The 22,046-nt window shown below is 46.7% G+C and overlaps 1 protein-coding gene across 1 annotated transcript in view; it reads left to right on the top strand.

Annotated features, from left to right (window-relative positions):
- The window catches only part of CNGA3 (cyclic nucleotide gated channel subunit alpha 3), a 37,656-nt gene that overhangs the window by 3,389 nt on the left and 12,221 nt on the right, over positions 1–22,046 (top strand). The window contains exons 2-4 of the mRNA XM_058534506.1: positions 5,936–6,049; positions 8,271–8,446; positions 10,241–10,253. Coding sequence (XP_058390489.1) covers positions 5,936–6,049; positions 8,271–8,446; positions 10,241–10,253 — 303 coding nt within the window. The remainder of the gene's footprint in view (positions 1–5,935; positions 6,050–8,270; positions 8,447–10,240; positions 10,254–22,046) is intronic.

Genomic DNA, 22,046 nt, shown 5'->3' with positions numbered 1-22,046 from the left:
ATAAAAATGTCTTGCATTTTTCTTTTCTATAGATCTCTTTAGTTGACTCAATTATTTAAGAGCGGTCTGGCATACTTTTGAAGATAATGCAGTAGAGAAAGACTTCAGAATCCACTACAGACAACTGCAGCTAGGACCGAGGGCACCCCAAATCCCAGAGAAAGCTCCTGGTGTAACTATTTTAGGTGAGCCTTCGGGCACAGAGGTCTGTGTCCTACAGAAGAGAAGCCTTCGTCATACTGCTCCCTGAGCAGAGCCCAAAGCAATTATCACCAGAGAAAACCATTTTCAGCCTGCTTCCCCAGGACCCAAGACAAAAGTGACGGACATCAGTACCCTGGTCACACGTGGCCAATGGCAGTGTACCCCGATCATTCAAGTGCCTCAGGGCTTGGGAGGAGGAAAAGAAAAATAAGGTATCTATTCTCTACGCTTGTTCTAAAAGGTCACTTCTGTTTACTTTCCTGTCCCCAAAGTCACCAGAGGAAGACACCAGGTGCTCTGCAGAGGGCAAAGTTAATTAGCAGTTCCAGTTCTAATGAGAACTTCTGTCCTTTCCCAATGACGGAAGAAACCTTACCTCACAGACATGAATTCCTCTTCATAAATAAAGTTTATTTATGTGCTCAGAAGCTGAGCACTACAAGTTGAAAATAACCTTGTCTTTCAAAAAAACCACTTCATTGTGTCGCACTAGCTGCTCTTGATCTTGCTAAGCACCAACTCCAGGGGCTTCTTCCTGCAAAGCCTCATCACTAGAATCGGAGGGAGCCTGAAAGTGGGAGGGCAGCTTCAGGGTCGTCCTGGCCTGATCTGCACATCTTACTGTCGAGTCCTTGCCCCAGGCTTCTCAGCTAGCTCCAGGGAGGACAGAGCCTGGCCCCCAGTCTCTCCTGCCTCTGTATTTCCCTGGGAGGCTCTAGATCCCCGTTCTTGCACTGATTGCCAAAAGTTCCTCCCTTTTTTCAGTAGTACCTGTGTGTCCTTGGGGACTCAAAATGTCACCTCAGACCTTTGGTTCCTCTCCTGTCTTCCCGCCTCCCCTTTTCATCTGCTTGGTAAAATCGGTTTCTCTGAGACGTAACTAATTGGGTTTACTATTTAAATAGTGCCAGGCATTTAACAAGGGTAAGGACTCTGGTTGTCTGGTGGTTAAGATTCGACACTCTCACCTCAGCGGCCTGAGATTCGTTTCCTGGTCAGGGAACCACACCACCTCTCTGTCGGTTGTCATACTGTGGTGGCTGTGTACTGCTGTGATGCTGAAAGCCATGCCACCAGGATTTCAAATACCAGCAGAGTCACCCATGGTTGACCTTCCAGACTAAGACAGACTAGGAAGAAGGACCTGGCCACCCACCTGGAAAAAATTGGCCATGAAAACCCTGCAAATAGCAGTGGAACACTGTCTGATATAGCGCCAGAAGGCGAGAGGATGGTGCAAAATACGGAGCAGGGTTCCCTCTGCTGTACACAGGGTTGTTAGGAGTCGGAATGGATGCAAGGGCATTAAGAACAACGACAAAGACGCTGGAGCTAGAAGAAGGATGTTGATCAGGTAGAATTTCAGGCATCCAGAAACAAGTGGAGAGATGCATTGGGAAGAAAAGGCGCCCTTGGGTCCTTTGATCTTACGTCATATGAGGCTTTCCCAATTCTTCACAGCTAAATGCGCCTTTCTGGGCTTGGGTCTTTGAAGAATACTTACATCAATATAAAATCACCATTTTTTTCTTTTTTCCTTTTTGAAGACCAGGAAACTTAAACTCAGGGAGGGTAAGTCACCAGCCCACAGAACACCCAGCTAACAGGTGCTGGGGTGGGGATTCAAACCCAGGCCTCCTGGCTCCCCGCTTGGCCTCTTCCCCCTCCAGTGGGCTTCACAAATCCAGTCCACATGTGGTAGCCCTCACTGCTGCCAGTGGCATACATGCTTTGGAATCCAGTGTGAGTTTTGCCCCCCTCACCTGCCCACCAGCTCTGATGTCATGGGCATTGATTCCTTCGATGCTAATGCAAATGAATCTGGTCTCAGGATGTGCCCTCACGTAATTAACAGAAGCCAGACTAGGCAGAAATGCTGGAACGACTGCTTGGTGCTTAGAGCTCTCTGAGGAGCTGCTGGCGGGGGCAGAACACCTCCATCCTTGGGATTGCCTCCAGATCTTCCAGGCACACATGCCGTGACAGAGCTCTAGCCCAGACGGCAGTTGCTGCCTGATCCCAGGGCCCCACCACGTGCCAGCTGCTAGGATTCAGGGCCTGCAGATATGGACTCACTTGTCCCCCTGCCTCCTCCTCCTATAACTGACCTAGGTGCCTTGGAACATGCATTCCACCTTTATAGTATAGTCATGAGCCACATAACGACATTTTGGTCAAAGATGAACCACAAATATGATGGAGATCCCATAAGATCAGTACCTTATAGACTAGGTGTGTAGTAGGCTATACCATTTAGGTTTGTGTAAGTGCTGTAGGGGAGGAAGAAATTTTCCTCGACTCTTCTAGGTTCTTCTGGCTGGTCTAAGAATTAAATTGACATGAGACAGATTAACAGGAGAAAAACAAAAGTTTAATAACATTTATACATGGGAGAAACCCAGGAAAACCTGGTAACTCACCACAATGGCTGAAGCCCTCACCTTAAATACCATCCTCAGCTAAAGACAAAAGAAAGTGGGAGAGTCGGGGACTTCAAAGGAAAGGAAGGCAATGCACAGGTTGGTGAAAAGGAGCAAAGGTTTGGAAAACAAGTGTTTGGCCACACAGAAACAGAAGAACACAGAGGGGAGCCCAATAAACAGGCTTTTCTAGGTTCCCCCCGTCTATCACCTAGTTCATGTTATGCTAAGGTGATAGCTCACTCCCTGAGACAGGTTTTTTGTTGGGTTTTTTTTTTTTTTTTTTGGCGAGGAAGATTAGCTCTGAGCTAACATCTGTTGCCAACCCTCCTCTTTTTGCTAAGGAAGATTGGCCTTGGGCTAACATCCATGCCCATCATCCTCTAATTTATATGTGGGATGCCGCCACAGCATGGCTTGACAAGCGGTGCCTCAGTCTGCACCTGGGATCTGAACCTGCGAACCCCGGGATGCCAAAGCGGAGTGCATGAACTTAACCACTATGCCACCACGCCGGCCCCAAGAGACAGGTTTTTTGTGTGTGTGTGTGAGGAAGATCAGCCCTGAGCTAACATCCATGCTAATCCTCCTCTATTTGCTGAGGAAGACCGGCTCTGAGCTAACATCTATTGCCAATCCTCCTCCTCCTTTTTTTCCCCAAAGTCCCAGTAGATAGTTGTATGTCATAGTTGCACATCCTTCTAGTTGCTGTATGTGGGACGCGGGCTCAGCATGGCCGGAGAAGCGGTGCGTCGGTGCGCGCCCGGGATCGGAACCCGGGCCGCCAGTAGCAGAGCGCGCACACTTAACTGCTAAGCCACGGGGCCCAGAGACAGGTTTTTCCTCTGAGTTCTTTTAGGCAGTTGTGGGGGAAGTAACAAGAAACACTTCATGAGTCTTTTGTTTCTTAAAAATAATCAGCCTAAAATAATCCTCATGTTAAAGAGACACATTTTGGGGTGGCAAATTCTGTTCCCCTTCGGTACACTGTATGATGTTGGCACAATGACAAAAATCGCCTAATGACACATTTCTCAGAACGTTTCCTGTTGTCAAGCAATGCATGACTGTACCCAGAATATTAAAAGGGCAAGGGAATTGTGGCTTCCTAATTGCAGCAGGGCCTCTGACAGGGTCTCGCATAGGGGAAAGGATGAGATGTAAGTGGTCTCTTATGGGGATAGAGGAAGAATTCAATGAGGTGGTTTGGAAATAAAGAGCCATGCCCACTTAGTGCAGCCAAGGGGATCGGAACCGTGTCTCTAGTGACATGAAGCACAGCTCAGTCCTCAGCCGTGTCCTATTCAACTTTAGCTTTAATCAGTGCCACATACGAAAACACAGAGAGCGGCTTCATGGAGTGGATGAAAGCAGGCTTCCAAATGGGATGGAATGACATTCTAATCTCAGCTTTGCCACTTGGCTGTGTGACCTCAGGGAAGTGACTTAACCTCTCTGAACCTCAGTTTTCTCTCTTATAGGGTTATCTTAATGAAATGATAAAATGTATGTGACTGACATACAGTAAGCAGTCAATCAATGGTATGCGGTTGGTGCATCGCATTTGTGAGTGAGATGGATTAGGGAGGAAAGGCTAGTATGATGCTGCTGCACAGTGAGGGTCCCAGAACATCAAGTGACTCACGTAAATGGGAAGGTCCAATACTTACTTCCCACGAGTCAATTGTACATGCATAGGATAGGGCCTTCTGGCTTGGCAGCAGCCCGTGTTATAAGACTTTGGGTTTTGGCTGATGGTCGCTGGTGATGGGGCCACCAAAAGCACATGAACCCACAAACCTACAAAGACCTTCTCACTTGGGCTCTAGTAACAGCAGGGTGTTCTCCGTCTCCCTGCCTGGTCAGGCAAGAATGCGGGAACCTGCTCACAGGAGAATGAGCATGACGGGGAAGGGATTTGCACCTGCTGAGGAGTGGCTGGGTGAGCTGGGGTTTCTAGCCCGGAAAAGCAGTTGCAGCCCAGGTGCGAGAGCCGTCCCAGCATTGAAGGCAGACAGGTAGAGATGCACTTGCCCGACTCCATGAGGTTCCAGAAGAAAAAGTAGCCCTGATATGGGGAGGCTGAGGGTAGGAAGAGCCTGGTGGCAGTTGGGGCTGTGCAAAGGTGGCCTGGACGGGCCACAGGATGGTAGCGAGTTCCCACTGCTGGAGGTAGCAGGGATATTGTAGAAGGGAAGAGGCAGCAGCTCAGTGGCTGGGGTTCAGGACTCTGACTTCTAATCACTCACCTGGGAGAGAGAGCCTTTCCCCTGACATTAATTCTCACCTGCTTCTGCCCCCTTGTTAAGAAGGCTGATTAGGTTGGAATCGGTCACATGATAGACTTAATTTGTCTTGCTTGGGATCTTCAAGACTCGTAGAATGAAATGCAGATCCCTGGAGGCCAATGCCTGGATGGCTTTTAATCAGGCTGATCAAACATCAGCCCTAGGAGGTTTTAAAAGAAAAGGAAAGAAAGGAAAATAAGCCCAAATGCGTTGGTCTTACCGAGGCAATTCAACCCACCTCAGGCTCTGCTGGTGTCACTGGTGCTCACATTGAGTTGTGGGCACCTGTCCAACATGTGCTCATGCTTTTCACCCTGAATTGCACAGGTGAGGTCACCACCCTTAGTCACTTCTGCATCGCAGGGGATGGAGGTTAGGGCTTGGGAAAGGGCACAGTGGACATGCACATTAGAAAAATGCACGTGGAGCGCTAGACCCGTTCCATACAATATTCCAGGACCCTCCTCTTAACGGCTGAGCTCCTGTGAAGGCAGCCAGGCCAGCACACAAATAACTGCCCAGGTTGTGTGACTGCAGCACACGCACAGTGGGAGGGGAGGCTAGGGAAGGCCTCTTGGTGGACGCAGCATTGACCTGGCCTTAGAAGATAGAATTTCAGTATGCAGAGATGTATTTGAACCAAAATCCTTGTTCTGGACTCATTGTGTGGAAACAGCTGCTATGGCTCCAGAGGGCAGGCACTAGGACCTCCCCTGCCTGGTGCTCTGATGAGGATCATTTGCTGCTGCCTTGCCCCCTTTCACCCAGCCCGTGGGTAGTAGCTGGGCACGAGCTACCTTCTTTCGTCAGGCTTGCTTTAAAGGAAAGGCCGCATTTATCCTAAAAGCCAGGATCTGCTGGATCCTGCTGGAGCATGAACTCAAGTGGGGAGCCCCTGGGTTGGGGATCTGTGACAGTGGCTTTCCTCATTAAGCAGGGCATCTGGCCATCTCATTCCTGAGTGCGTCCAGGAGCTGGATGAGCTTGAAATCAATTGAGCTTGCTGCATATTTGATTTCCTAGGACCCACTCGCCATGCGAGGAGACATCATCAGAACTGCAGCAAGGAATCACCATGGAGACCAGAGGACTGTCTGAATCCAGGCGAAGGTCCTTCACTGGCCAGGGGCCTGCCAGGTAACTGACCATTCTCAGCCATCACCTTGGGAAGGGGGAGACTGAGGCAGAAAGAACATAGATACATCTCAGGAAGAGATGGTGGGTGGAGTGGGGTTGAAGATTTGGAGAAATAAAGGGCAAGAGAAGAGCAGTCAGAAATCTATTAGTCAGTAATTTCCTCTTGGCTCAGATGTTCTGAGCTCAGAAAAGTCTAAGAAAAACTGCCTTTATCTGAAATTGCTTTGATAAAAAGTGATATTGAAGTACTTGCTCAATTCTGGAAGAATTCAGAAAAAAAGCCAACCAGGGAAGGTTCAGAAAAGAACTCAGAAAAAAGACCAGCCAGCTGTGGGAGCCCATTGGGTGGACCACAGTGGCATGCAGAGGGCAATAGTGGCACTGTCCCAAAGAGCCTCTGGCAAGTCCTCATAGGCGTGTCTTGACTCCGTAGCATGCATCCTTGCAAAAGCATTTGAGAGATTAACTAGGCTCTGTCTGCCTTCTGATGACATCTGTACTCCGGCTTCAACAGCCCTAACACCTTGAGGAAGTCATTTCACCTCTTCAAGTCTCATTTAGAAATGCATCTAACAGTGCCTGCCCCACAGGCGGCTAGGAGCACTGCGTCAGAGCCAAGCATGGACTCACGACAGGTGCTCAGCAAATCCTGGCCTCATGATTTCCTTCCACCGAATTTTTTTTTACCAATGCCATAGTCATTTTATACAGTCATGTGTTCTACAGTTTTTGCTTGAGATTATTACGAAAAATTAATTTATCTCTTTATTCTTCATATTTTTCATTGTGGAGGATGCTACCATTATTTCACTAGGCCCGTTATAGCTGGGCATTTATGTGATTTCCAGCGTTTTTGTCTTAAAATGCTCTTAACATTCTTTGCAAGGAAGAGAATGCCTTCAAACCAGTTCAAATTAAAAGGCCTGGGGCAGGGCCAGCGGAAGCTAAGATACAGACCACCTCATGGAAATGGAGCCAGTGGGGCTCACGAAAGGGAGCTGGGGAGGCAGCTCTCTCATTTTCTTGTGGCGTTTCATGGTCTTTGTGCTTTTTTTCTGCATATCTCCTCCATTTTTGGCTTTCTCTGCTCACACATCAGTAGGCACAGGCTAAAAATGGCCTTCGCCACATGGTCTTGAGTTGAGACACCCAACCCCATCTTGGAGTGGTGCTTAGTTCAGAGGCTTGAGTGACTCACTGTGGGTCAGTTGTCCATCTCTGAGCCTGTTGGCTGAGGCCAGAGGGGGGTGTATGACCTCGGTTCCACTTCCTCAGCAGAGGGAGGATGTGGGTGCGGGAGCGACCAGAGCAGAGAGGTTGGCACCTCCACATACGCCTCCAGCAGCGTCTGTAAGCATCTCTGCATGTGGGATGTTTTCCTGCTTTGATTAATTCCCTTAGGCTAAGGTCACAGGAGTGTGATGAGGGTCAAAGAATGTGACAATTCATGACTTCACTCCGGATTGCTCAAAACTGATTTTATTGGGGACAGTGGCGTGCACTGTAGATGCCACATCAGGGAAACCGGGCCCCAAGATACAGGGTTGAGTCTCTCGTCCCGTTCCCTCGGGCAGAGGCAGGGAAGGCAGGAGGCAGGGCTGAGGGAAGGGTTCTCATGGAAAGCTGGAGCTAAGATGAGCTCTGGGAACAAAGACTGCCTGTTCTCAGGGCTTGAGGATCCCATGGGGTCTGGCTCTGGGAGAGGGGTCAGGGCAAGTTGCAAAGGACCTTGTGCACAAGTCCTGGGGGTAAATGAGAATTTCTATGAGAAACAGTAAGACAAGGGTTGGGGAAAGAATCTAAATTGTACCTGGGTGCTTGTTCCTTTAAACCTTGCTCTAAATTTTATACCATTTGGAAATTGTATTTTTTACTCCTCATATGCTTGCTAGTCATAACAGAGCCCTCCACAGGGCAGAAGGGATGATGAGCAGCAAAGCTCGCTAATGCCCTGTTTGAAGGATCGTGCCTCTGGTAGGGTCGAGGTGTTAAAAGGACAAAGCCATAATGAAGACAATGTCCCTTTTCAAAGAAGCTCTGTCTCAGGCTGCATATGGCAGAGGAGAAGGGAATAAAAGGCCCAGCAGAGTGGACGTGCAATGAGCCCACGGGGCCCCCAGGACCCGTGTCCTGCTGGTCATCTCCGCGTTTGCCTGGGCCCTTGAGAAGCGGTTTCCGTCTCCTCCTTCTCTGCACTCGCTGCCTGTCTGTGCCCTTCCAGGTTGTCACGCCTCATCATCTCGCTGCGCGCCTGGACCGCCAGGCACGTACACCACCAAGACCAGAGACCTGACTCTTTTCTGGAGCGTTTCCATGGAGCCGAGCTCAAGGAGGTGTCCAGCCGAGAAAGCAATGCCCAGTCAAACGTGGGCAGCCAGGAGCTACCCAACAGAGGGAGCAGGTAAGGAACCAAAAAGGAGAAAGGGCTGCCTGCACCAGCGGGGACAGGGCAGGGCTGGAAGCATTTGCCTGCTCCATCTAGCTTGGATGCACTCTGCCCCAGGGTGGCTCTGGAGCACCGCCCCCTCAGCAGTTCCTTGAAGAAGATGTCTGTCTTGGAGGAGTACTGCATGCTCTAACAGTCCCTGTCCAGAGGCCAAGGAGCCCTGCAGGAGAGGAAACCCTTTGACCAGAGTCCCCAGCCTCATTCTACCACTGCCCCCATCCTACGTGGAGCTCTGCTCGCCTGCCGGGAATTAGTACTCTCAGAGACTCATCTGGGGATGCTGGCTTCACCAGTTTCTCCCCAGCAAAGGACCCTCATCCTAGACTGCACTATGACCCTCCTTCCTAAAAGAGAGAGGCTTTTAGAGCACAAGCCTCAAGGAGTACCTAAATGGAACCCACAATTTTATGCCTAGGTATACATGCATTTTTCTGGGAAGAAGGTCCAAAGGTCAGAATTTTCAAGGGGGATCATCCATGTCCCAGATCAGGTTAAGAACTATGTGGTGGGGTGGGGGGGAGGTGACTGTGGGTGGAGGAGGATGGGGGATGGGGAGAGTGTTTGCTTTCTGGTAGGAGAATGGTCAGCAGAGCAAGGGTTCTGAGCGTCTTCTTGCACGGCCGCCTGTCCGACTGGAAGCTTGGGGCTGGTGCTGTCTGGTGCAGACATGTACAGAAATTGGCAGGTGCTGGACTGACATGCCCCCCCACCCCACCCCACACACGCCCCCCACACGCCCCACACACGCCCCACACACACCCCACACACACCCCACACACACCCTACACACAGAGCTGCGGCTCCCCCGTCTCTTGTTCTTGAGAAGTCCCCCCACCCAGTGGTTGGTGGGGAGACCCCTGGGCCACCACAGGTCAAATTAATTGTCGCAGAGCAGCCAAGGGTCTCTTTAGGACCCTCGGGGCAGGTGGAGGGGAGGAGAGGTAAGACAAGGAGGGGCAGCGTACCTCTCTCAAGAGGTACCTCACAAACAGGACTCTTGCTCAGAACCTGCTTTCTGAAAAAAGGGGCTTGAAAAGATCTCGTGGCTGAATTCTCTAGGTAATGCCAAGATTTATAAGATGTAAAGGTGAAAATGAGTATGATTGTTGCAGAACAGACAGTCCCTATATAATTTGCTAGAGAAAATGCCATCTGTTTTTGTGTCAAACAAGCAGAAGAAGGGCTCAGGTGTAGGCGTCTGGGCCCCTGGGGAGTGAAGGTCATGATGCCTCAGAGGAAACAGGATGGCTCTTCCTGAAGCTTCCATTTTACCTCCGTATTTCTGTGTGCGTGGGGGGGGGGGGATTTTATTATAGATTATGCATTAGATTGTAAAATGTACAAGCCTGTTCAAGATAAAATATGAGAGTTCAAAGAAATTTCTCACTAGTGACCCCATTAGGAGACCCAAGTTCAGTCTTCTTTCCTGGGGAAAGTGTGAGAGCTGCTGGCTGAGATGCGAAGGCTCCTGGAGCAGCATTCTCAGGCTCATGTTCTCGCAGGAGCTTGGGCTACAAACCCTCGGGCTCTGTGGGCTGTGGGAAGGGAACCATGGGGGGCCTGGATGCTGGCTGGGACACTTGCAGGGCCATCCCAGGGTCCCAGGGCCTAGCACCCCAGACCATGAGGGAGCTCCAGGACTGTAAGGCCTGTACGCTGTTTGCTGCTAAGTCAGAAAGACAGGGGGATGGCAGCTAAGGAAGAAGAGAAGATAGAGAGGGAGGAGGAGGAGAAAGAGGAGGGAGGGAGGAAAAAGAGGTTTGCTAGCAAGCCGGCCTGACCGGTTCAGTCCTTTGGGCGAGCAAAGACTTCCCTGGTTTAGTTGATCAAATTCTCTTCTCCACAACCTTAGACTAATGGAGACAAACATTAGACTTTTTGTCCGTTTCCCATTGTGATCAGGTGAGTGAAGGGTTGAGCTAGGACCCCATCAAGGGCAGGCCCTGACTATACCACAGATGCCTGGTCACTCACCCGACAGTTCAGAGTGAGTGGATGAATGCACTGGTGCAGGATAGTAGCTGATCAATCAGGGAGGCTTCCTGAGGGAGGAAGACTGAATTTTCCAGACCAAGTCCCACTGACAAAGTAAAATGTGTGCAGAGATGGGTCTTAGTTCTCCCGTGGGTTTGGCCTTATGAGATTACGGGCACAGTGGTGTGGGAAACACGGGCCACTGCACCCCAGGAGCTAAACTTTCCTTCACAGTCTCACAGGGGTTTGATCCCTCGAGGGTTTTCTGATGATCAGAACCAGTCCTGAAAGAAGCAGTTGGAGCCACATCCTGGGTGGGGAGAGGGAGACAAGGGCAGGATGAGCAGAAGTACCAAAACGGCTTTGGCTGGATGTTCAGCATCGTAGAAAAGGTACCCTGAGAGTCAGGCTGGAGTGTCACTGGCCACTGGCTTATACAGTGACCACGGACAAGCAAGCCGTCCTCCAGCTCTGTGAGGCCGAGCTGGCTTTCCTAACCCAGCTGTGTCAAAGACGGGTACTGGCAGTCGAACACTGGAGATAGCACCTCTTCCCATTGAACACCACGAGGTAGTGAGCAGCTCAGCTCTGAAAAACATCCAGTTAGGTGCAAAACCAGCTCCCACCTTCTACCTGATTCTCGCATAGATCAGGTGGCAGGCCCTGAAGTTTTAAGATTGACACGGGGGCAGGGGACACAGGGAGGACAGATTAACAACTGGGACAATTCTGCTCATGGTCTATATTTTGCTTTGCAAATTGGAAGCGGCTCCTGTGATTGGGTTTCAAGGGAGGACCCTGTGAGAGCCACGCCTCTGTAGATGAGGGTAGCACGTGGTCGCAGCTGCCGAATGTGTCCGCTCTGGTGGGGAAAGCGCTCAACCTGCTTCGCCTGAGAGCACCGGAGGACAGGCACCACATCGGGTCCATTTCTGTGCCCCTGGTAGCGCCTGGCATGCTGCCCGGCGTTTGGTTAAACTGAATGAAATCGAGTGGAATTTGAGGCCAGGATTCTGGATGGGATTCCAATGGTGAATCCTCGTTTGCTCAGAAGCCTCCTTTTCGCCAAGTGTTCATCCCCTCTTCCCCCACGGCTTTTACGAGAGACAACTAGTCACAAAAAATTTTGTCCCTGACGATAACAACACCCCCTGTTCTTCAAGCTGTGTTCTTCTCCTGTGTGCCCAGGAGACAGGGGCTGGGGGTCCCAGAGTAGCCACCTTGGGGCAAATGGTCCCCAGCAATTGGAACTGAGTTCAGACTCCCATGCTGCGTTCTCTCTGCCTCCCTGCAGTGCCTGGCCCCTGGCCAGAAACAATGTCAACTCCTGCAACAACTCAGAGAAGTGAGTACCTCTGCTCCCTGCAGAGCCCCGCTCGCCTTCCCCTGACCCAGTGCCACCCTCCGCCCCCTAGAAGCCCCAGCTTTGCCTCCCTCAAGTACTCCCGCTTCCCACCCTCCCAAAACACCACTAGACTATTCTAGAATCCTGTTCCTTTTATTGGAAATCTATCCCCATGGACAAACTGGGGGACGGGACCTGGTCTGTATGACTTCTTTGGGCAAGTCATTTTATCTCTTTCTCTCTTGTTTTTCTTATCTATAAAGCAAACGGTTGGATCAGACAGAAGTTTTAAGTTTTAAGACCCTCTATCGCTAGATATTTGAGGGTGGTAAACTGGGGTTCCTTTTCAGAGCAGTGGATCTTCTCCTTCTGGTGAGAATGCACCCTCCCTTCTACAACCTCAAGCTCCTGTGTGCCAGTGAAATGCCCTTGTCTTACGGCCAATTCAGGCCAATTTGAAGGGTGTAATCAGGGCAGTGGAAAGAGAAAATTTAAATATTTCCAGAGATTAGCCTCCTGAAACGGTGACCCGCTGTAATTACTGTCTATCACCAGATGCTGAGCCAGCAGATCAGTTTGACGTGTGATTCTGACAAGCGCCACCCAAGAGCCCAGGGAGGGCGTGTGCATGTGTGTGTGAGCGTACATACGTGTTAGCGTGTGTGCATGTGTGCACTGTTCTCCAGCCTCCCTTTATGGAATACCGTGGGATCTCATGGGGGCAGTCTCAGCTAGAGCTTACAGAAAAACCCTCAATATCCACAAGAAGTGTCAATTTCTTGACTTCCAGTTGAAAGAGAAACATGCCAGAGCTTTTTCTTCTTATTTCCCTTTGTTCCTCTGATAGAACTTTTTCCATTTCCCTCCAAGAACCTCAGTTGCATTTTGTTTACATAAATTTGGACATCAAATTCAGAGACCCAACCGCCAGCAAACAAGAAAAATGATTTAATCTGCAAAATAATAGCTACTGCGCTATGTGCTTGATTTAAAGCCAAACCTGATATTAAACACCCTTGAAACGCTGGTATTGAGTCCCACAGTCGGTGAAAGGCTCAGGGCACTGGAAATCACGGATGGAGGTCCTGTGAGTCTCCAGGCTTCTCCGTCCTGGGGCTGGGATGTGGGCGAGGATGGATGTGGGTGGTGTTGGCTGCACCAGGCTCTTATAAATCTTTCCAGATGGGCTCACATCATGGGTCCACACTGCAGCCAAGGACCGAGGGACAAAATTGGAGATCGTCCCAAAACGGGGCCCCCTGGGCACAGAAGATATGGAAATAACTCTTATGGACACCCTCCCCCATTCTTCCACCACATTGCTGGCATTTTCACTTAGTCCCATGGGTCCTGAACAATTTCTCCCTCTCCCATCAAACTGTTCCCAGCCAAAACCAGCATCATTTCAAGACTCTGCATAGGTCTTTTGGGGCAGTGCTGGGCGGACTTGGGGATGCAGCTGGATGGCGCTGGGTCTTTCCTAGGCCCTCAGCAGGTTGGTAGCCAGAAGAAAGGCTGAGACCTGGACAAATCCTGGCCCAAAAATCCCGGACAAGGGTGACTGAGCCTGGCGTGATTAAACTCCCCGCAGAGCTAAGCCTGCCAAAAAGCTTGTGGGCAGCGCCCTCTGCCGGTGCCTTGACATTAGCACTTCAGAGGCAGAAAACCGACTTCAGGGGGCACATCCCAGTAGATTCAAGAGGACAGAGGATGGGTGACTGTCCTTGCTCTTCTCATTTAATGATTTTAATAACCTTTTACTCTTTTTTTTTTTTTTGAGGAATATTGGCCCTGAGCTAACATCTGTTGCCAATCTTCCTCTTTTTCTTTTTTCTCCGCAAAGCCCCAGCACATAGTTGTATGTCCTAGTTGTAGGTCCTTCTAGTTCTATGTGGGACGCCGCCTCAGCATGGCTTGATGAGTGGTGAGTAGGTCCACACCCGGGATCCGAACTGGCGAGCCCTGGGCCGCTGAAGCAGAACGCGAAAACTTAACTGATACACCACCGGGCCAGCTCCCTAACCTTTTATTCTTACTGAATTTATTCATATACTCATTGTCAAAAACTTTGAAAACACAGAAAAGCATCCATGAGCATACACAAAACGTACACTTCATGTTAACAATAGAATTCCATTATCAGAGATAACCCATCTTAACATGTTGGCAAATATCACTCCAAGTTTTTTCTAGGTATGTATATTGAATAGATAGATAGATACGATGTATTTAAAATATACACTGGTTAAGAATATTTGTATGCCAACTTGGCCACCTAAGAGCTTTGTGACTTGGCAAACTACCTAACCTCTCTGTGCATCAGTTTCCTGACTTGTAAAGTAGGGGTTGTAATTGTGTCTTACTTACAGGGCTGTGTGAAGACTAAATGTGTTAATATATACAAAGTGCTTAGAACAGTGCCTGGTGCATAGGAAGTGCTCAATAAATATTGACTAGTGTGGTAAGCAGAATAATTTCACCCCCCTCCCATAGATGTCTATGTCCTAATCCCTGGACCTGTGAATAGATTACTTTATATGGCAAAGGGACTTTGTAAATGTGATTAAATTTGAGGACCTTCAGATGGTGAGATTATCCTAGATTATCAAGTAGGGCCCCTGTAATCACGTGAGTCCCTTAAAAGGAGGAGACGGAGGTAGAAGAGTGGGTCAGAGCTATGAGATGCAAGATAGAGGAAGAGAGATTTGCAGTGTGAGAGGGACTCGACCCATCATTGCTGGCTTTGACGATGGAGGCAGGGGGACATGAGCCAAGGGATGCAGCAGCCTCCAAAAGCTGGGAAAGCCCTCCATTTACAGCCAGCAGGAAAACAGGGACTTGGTCCTACAGCTTCAAGGAACTGAATTCTGCCAACAATCCAAATGAGCAGGAGACAGACTCTCCTTCAGAGCCTCCGGGAAGGAATGCAGTCTGATGATGCCTTGATTTCCGTCCAGTCAGACTTATATCAGGCTTCTGATCTCCTGAACTGTAATATAAAAATTTCGGGTTGTTTTAAGCCACTAGGTTTGTGGTAATTTGTTATGGCAGTGATAGGAAACAAATAACACAGCTTCTGATGCCAGAAGTGGGGTGCTGCTGTCACAAACACCTAAAAATGTGGAGCTGGCTTTGGAATCGAGCACTAGACAGAGGCTAGAAGAATTTTAAGGAGTGTGATTTTTTTAAAAGCTTAGATTGCTTTGAACAGGTTGTTAGAAGAAATATGGACATTAAAAACTCTGCCAGCGAGGCCTCAGAAGGAAATGAGGAACACTGCAGAGAAAACGTCAATTGCCTAAATATGCAATATCTAAATGGTCATAAACAGACTGTTAGTAGAAATCTGGACTTTAAGGATGCTGCTGGCGAGAGTTCAGGAGGAAATGAGGAGTAGCCTATTAGAAACTGGAGGAAAGGGGATCCTTGTTTTATAATGGCAAAAAGCTTAGCGGAATTGTATTCTGCAGGTATGTGGAAAGCGGAACTTGTATGCAATGATCTTCAATATTCAGCTGAGGATATTTCCAAGCAAAATGTTGAAGGTGCAGCCTGGTTTCTTCTTGCTGCTTACCGTAAAACTTGAGAGGAGACAGATAAATTGAGGGAAGAACTGTAAAATGAAAAGGAAACAGGACCGGTTTTAGATATTGTGGAGGGGAAGTCAAGATGGCGGCATAGGCAGACTCTGAACTCACCTCCTCCCGTGGACACAGCCAATTTACAACTACTCGTGGAAAAATTACCCCTGAGACAGAACTGAAAACTGGATAAGAGGAACTCCTGCAACAAAGGACAATCCTAATTGAGGTAGAAGAGGCAGAGACTCCCTTCTGGAGAGGAAAAACGCGACCTTCACAAGCCGCCAGCTTCACGGCCTCCTGGAGCCGCCCACAGGTACGCAGCCTCCCTGGAGGAGCAGGGCCCTGAGCCGGGGAGTGCCCCCACTGTGGGCATTTTGTGGAGCCAGCACAATCGAGATGAATGCATAATATTTGACTTTGCCTGCTACTAAAACATTGGGGAGTACCCCCAGAAAACCTGGTTCACAAAGAAATTAAAACCAGCTCTTAAAGGGCCCATGCGCAAACTCGCCCGGTTCAGAAAGCAACCTAAAGTCACCAGAAAGGAAGATGCACGGTGCTGTGGTGAAAAGAGACTCACCTGATAGGCTCTGAGTGCATTGCAGTGAGAGGTGGGACCTCTCCAGGGACTGGGACATTGGTGGCGGCCATTGTTGTGGCCTGGTGTGGGCATGCTGACACAGAGGCCATTGGAGTTCTCCCTGGGGCCTGCTAGCCAGGGGCTGCCCCACCCACTAGAGCACTGATTTAATCCAGCTCAGCCAGGGCAGGCAGCCCACCCTAGAGACTGGCCCCACACAACAGCAAGCCCTCAGGCAACTAGTGGGCCTGCATAGATTGGTGACTGGATTCTCTGCAGCCTGGCAACTGAGCCGACTTCAGTGGGGCAGGGCGTGCACAAAGAGTGGGTGGAGGGTGTGGGGTGGTGGTGGAGTGTGTGGGGCTCCCACTGTGGAGAGACTGGGTCCACTTCAGGAGGTCAGGGCACGCACACAGGGCAGGACCGTGTTGACTGTGTGTGTGGACCTGTGGGCAGCAGGGCTTGTCAGCTGCAGAAGACTTGTGCTTCTCAAAGACCCACATAGGGGGTTTGCCCCACCTTCCAAAGCCTGAAACAATTGGGTGCTCCCGTGCCTGAGGCCAGCCCCACCCAGCTGCAATCCTCAGAGAGCTGACAAGAGACCTAAAGGCTGGAGGCTTATAGCAAATTGTAAGCCCCTGAGCCTACTACCTGCCATGCTGGTGGCCTACTCACTTAAAAGAAATACTGCAACACAAATGTGGTATTAGAACTTGCAGCCAAGTGTGCTGGGGCTTCCCACACCTGATAAAGAGACTGAAGGGCCCACAACAACTACAAGCAGCTGAGCATTACAACAGCTGGCCAGGAGCATAACTCAGCCTCCCTGGGTGCCTACAGAGAGAGCAAACAGGCCACAACAGAAGGACACATGTAGCCTACATAGGGGTCACCTGTGGAACATTGAGAACTGAGGGAAGCACACTGCAGGCCTCCTAAGGCATCACTTATATAAGGTCACCTATCCAAGAGCAGGAGATGTAGCTGAGCTACCTAATACGTAGACACAAGCACAGAGAAAGAGGCAAAATGAGGAGGAAAAGGAATAAATTCCAAGTAAGGGAACAGGACAAAACCCCAGAAAAGGAACTAAGTGAAACAGAAATAAGCAACCTACCCGACAGAGAGTTCAAACAAAGAGTGTTAAGGATGCACACTGATCGGGGGAGAAGAATAGACGAACTCAGTGAGAATGTCAACAAAGAAATGGAAGTTATAAAAAAGAACCAATCAGAAATGAAGAATACAATACTGGAAATGAAAAATTCACTAGAGGGACTCAAAAGCAGAGTAGAGGATACAGAACAACGGATCTGCAAGCTGGACGAAAGACGAAGAAATTACCCAAGCTGAACAGGTAAAAGAGAAAAGAATTAAAAAGAGTGAGGACAGTCTAAGGGACCTCTGGGACAACATCCAGCGCACTAACATCCATGTTATAGGTGTTGTGGAAGGAGAAGAGCGAGACAAAGGGGCAGAGAATCTATTTCAAGAAATAATAGATGAAAACTTCCCTAACCTAAGGAAAGAAACAGACATCGAGGTACAGGAAGCACAGAGAGCCCCAAACAAGGTAAACCCAAAGAGGCCCACACCAAGACACATCATAATCAAAATGTCCAGAATTAAAGATAAAGAGAGAATCCTAAAAGCCGCAAGAGAAAGACAAGTTACATACAAAGGAAACCCCATAAGGCTATCAGCTGACTTCTCAGCAGAAACCTTACAGGCTAGAAGAGAGTGGCACGATATATTTAAAATGCTAAAAGGAAAAAACTTACAGCCAAGAATACTCTAGCCAGCAAGGTTATCATTCAAAATGGAAGGAGAGATAAAAATTTCCCAGACAAGCAAAAATTAAAGGAGTTTGTCACCAAGAAACCAGTGCTACAAGAAATGTTAAAGGGACTGATTTAAGGGGAAAAAAGAAGACCACAAATAGGAAAAATTATCTATTTCCATGAGAAGAGGGTAATGGATACAAATGCACAAAAAAGAGGTTAGATATGATATCAAAAACATAAAGTGAGGGAGGAGAGGAATTAAAGAGTAGAGCTTTCAGACAGAGGTCAAACTAAAGAGACCATCAATTCTGTATAGAAGGAGAAAAGAACAGAGAAGGACTACTAAAACACTGAGCAAAAAAAAAAAAAGTTAAAAAATGGCAGTAAGTACATACTTATCAATAGCTACATTAAATGTCAATGGACTAAGTGCTCCAATTAAAAGGCATAGGGTGGCTGATTGGATAAAACAACAAGACCCATATATATGTTGCATACAAGAGACACACTTCAGACCTAAAGACACTCACAAACTGAAGGTGAAGGGATGGAAAAAGATACTCCACACAAATGGCAATGAAAAGAAAGCTGGGGTAACAGTACTCATATCAGACAAAATAGACTTTAAAACAAAAACTGTAAAAAGAGACAAAGAAGAGCATTACATAATGATCAAGGGAACAATCCGACAAGAGGCTATAACACTTGTAAATATCTACGCACCCAATGTAGGTGCACCTAAATATATAAAGCAATTATTAACAGACATAAAAACAGAAATAGACAGTAATACAATAATAGTAGGGGACTTTAACACTCCACTTACACCAACGGATAGATCATCCAAACAGAAGATCAATAGGGAAACATTGGCCTTAAATGACACATTAGAACAGATGGACCTAGTAGATATATACAGAGCATTCCATCCAAAAACCGAAGAATACACGTTCTTTTCAAATGCACATGGAACATTCTCCAGGATTGATCACATATTAGGCCACAAAACAAGTCTACATAAATTTAAGAAGGTTGAAATAATACCAAGCATCTTTTCTGACTACAATGGTATGAAACTAGAAATCAACTATAGGAAGAAAATCAGAAAAGCCACAAATACGTGGAGATTAAACAAAATGCTACTGAATAACGATCGGGTTAATGAAGAAATCAAAGGAGAAATCAAAAAATACCTGGAGACAAATGAAAATGAAAACGACATGCCAGAATTTATGGGATACAGCAAAAGTTGTTCTAAGAGGGAAGTTTATAGCAAAACAGGCCTATCTCAACAAACAAGAAAAATCTCAAATAAACAATCTAACAATGCACCTAAAGGAAATAGAAAAAGAAGAACAAACAAAGCCCAAAATCAGTAGAAGAAGGGAAATAATAAAAATCAGAGCAGAAACAAATGAAATAGAGACTAAAAAAAAAATAGAAAAATTTAATAAAACCAAGAGCTGGTTCTTTGAAAAGATAAACAAAATTGACAAACCTTTAGCTAGACTCATCAAGAAAAAAAGAAAGAAGGCACAAATAAGTAAAATCAGAAATGAAAGAGGAGAAATTACAACACACACCTCAGAAATACAAAAGATTATAAGAGAATACTATGAAAAGCTATATGCCAACCAGTTCGACAATCTGGAAGAAATGGATAAATTCTTAGAATCATACCACCTTCCAAAACTGGATCAAGAAGAAATAGAGAATTTGAATAGACCAATCACCAGTAAGGAGATCAAAACAGTCATCAAAAACCTCCCCAAATATAAAAGTCCAGGACCAGATGGCTTCCCTGGTGAATTCTACCAAACATTCAAGGAAGAATTAATACCTATCCTTCTCAAACTCTTCCAAAAAATTGAGGAAGGGGGCAAGCTCCCTAACTCATTCTGTGAAGCCGACATTACCCTGATACCAAAACCAGACAAGGACAACACAAGAAAAGAAAATTACAGGCCAATATCACTGATGAACATTGATGCAAAAATCCTCAACAAAATACTAGCAAATCGCATACAACAATGCGTTAAAAAAAATTATACACCATGATCAATTTATTCCAGGTATGCAGGGATGGTTCAACATTTGCAAATCAATCAACGTAATACACCACATTAATAAAATGAAGAATAAAAACCACATGATCATCTCAATAGATGCAGAGAAAGCATTTGACAAGATACAGCATCCATTTATGATAAAAACTCTGAATAAAATGGGGATATAAGGAAAGTACCTCTACATAATAAAGGCCATATATGAGAAACCCACAGCTAATATCATCCTCAATGGTGAAAAACTGAAAGCTATCCCTCTAAGAACAGGAACCAGACAAGGATGCCCACTGTCACCACTCCCATTTAACATGGTACTGGAAGTCCCACCCAGAGCAATCAGGCAAGAAAAAGAAATAAAAGGAATCCAAATTGGAAAGGAAGAAGTGAAACTCTCACTATTTGCAGATGACATGATTTTATATATAGAAAACCCTAAAGAATCCACCAGAAAACTTTTAGAAGTAATAAACGAATATGGTAAAGTTGCAGGATACAAAATCAACATGCAAAAATCAGTTGCATTTCTGTACACTAACAACGAAGTAGCAGAAAGAGAAATTAAGAATACAATCCCATTTACAATGGCAACAAAAAGAATAAAATACCTAGGAATAAACTTAACCAAAGAGGTGAAATATCTGTACACCAAAAACTATAAAACATTTCTGAAAGAAATTGAAGAAGACACAAAGAAATGGAAAGATATTCCATGCTCTTGGATTGGAAGAATTAACATAGTTAAGATGTCTATACTTCCTAAAGCAATCTATAGATTGAATGCAATCCCTATCAAAGTTCCAACAACATTTTTCACAGAAATAGAACAAAGAATCCTAAAATTTATGTGGAACAACAAAAGACCCCGAATAGCTAAAGGAATCCTGAGAAAAAAGAACAAAGCTGGAGGTATCACACTCCCTGATTTCAAAATATACTGCAAAGCTATAGTAACCAAAACAGCGTTGTACTGGCACAAAAACAGACACACAGATCAATGGAATAGAATTGAAAGCCCAGAAATAAGCCCACACATCTATGGACAGCTAATCTTGGACAAAGGAGCCAAGAACATACAATGGAGAAAAGAAAGTCTCTTCAACAAATGGTGTTGGGAAAACTGGATAGCCACATGCAAAAAAGTGAAAGTAGACCCTTACCTTACACAATACACAAAAACTAACTCAAAATGGATTAAAGACTTGAATGTAAGACCTGAAACTATGAAACTTCTAGAAGAAAACATAGGCAGTACACTCTTCGACATCGGTCTTAGCAACATCTTTTCAAGCACCATGTCTGACCGGGCAAGAGAAACAATAGAAAAAATAAACAAATGGGACTACATCAAACTAAAAAGCTTCTGCACAGCAAAGGAAACCATCAACAAAACAAAAAGACAACCTAACAATTGGGAGAAGATATTTGCAAACCATACATCTGATAAGCGGTTAATCTCCAAAATATATAAAGTACTCATGCATCTCAACAACAAAAAAACCTACAACCCAATTAAAAAATGGGCAAAAGACCTGAACAGACATTTCTCCGAAGAAGATATACAGATGGCCAACAGACGCAGAAAAGATGTTCAAAATCACTAACTATCAGGGAAATGCAAATCAAAACTACAATGAGCTATCACCTCACGCCCGTCAGAATGGCTATAATTAACAAGACAGGAAACAACACGTGTTGGAGAGGATGTGGAGAGAAGGGAACTCTCATACACTGCTGGTGGGAGTGCAAAGTGGTGCACACACTATGGAAAAGAGTATGGAGATTCCTTAAAAAATTAAGGATAGAACTACCATATGATCCAGCTATTCCACTGCTGGGTATTTATCCAAAGAACTTGAAAACACCAATGCGTAAAGATACATGCACCCCTGTGTTCATTGCAGCGTTATTCACAATAGCCAACACTTGGAAGCAACCTAAGTGCCCATCAAGGGACGAATGGATAAAGAAGATGTGGTACATATACACAATGGAATACTACTCAGCCATAAGAAACGATGAAATCCAGCCATTTGTGACAACATGGATGGACATTGAGGGTATTATGCAAAGTGAAATAAGTCAGAGGGAGAAGGTCAAATACCGTATGATTTCCCTCATTAAGTAGTAGATAATAACAACAATAAACAAACACATAGAGACAGAGATTGGATTGGTGGTTGCCAGAGGGGAAGGGGGGAGGGAGGAGGGTGAAAGGGAT

Source organism: Diceros bicornis, chromosome 40, assembly GCF_020826845.1.
Source record: "Diceros bicornis minor isolate mBicDic1 chromosome 40, mDicBic1.mat.cur, whole genome shotgun sequence".
Classification (NCBI taxonomy): domain Eukaryota; kingdom Metazoa; phylum Chordata; class Mammalia; order Perissodactyla; family Rhinocerotidae; genus Diceros; species Diceros bicornis.
Note: the sequence above shows the minus strand (reverse complement) of the source record. Positions and strands in the feature narration are given on the sequence as shown.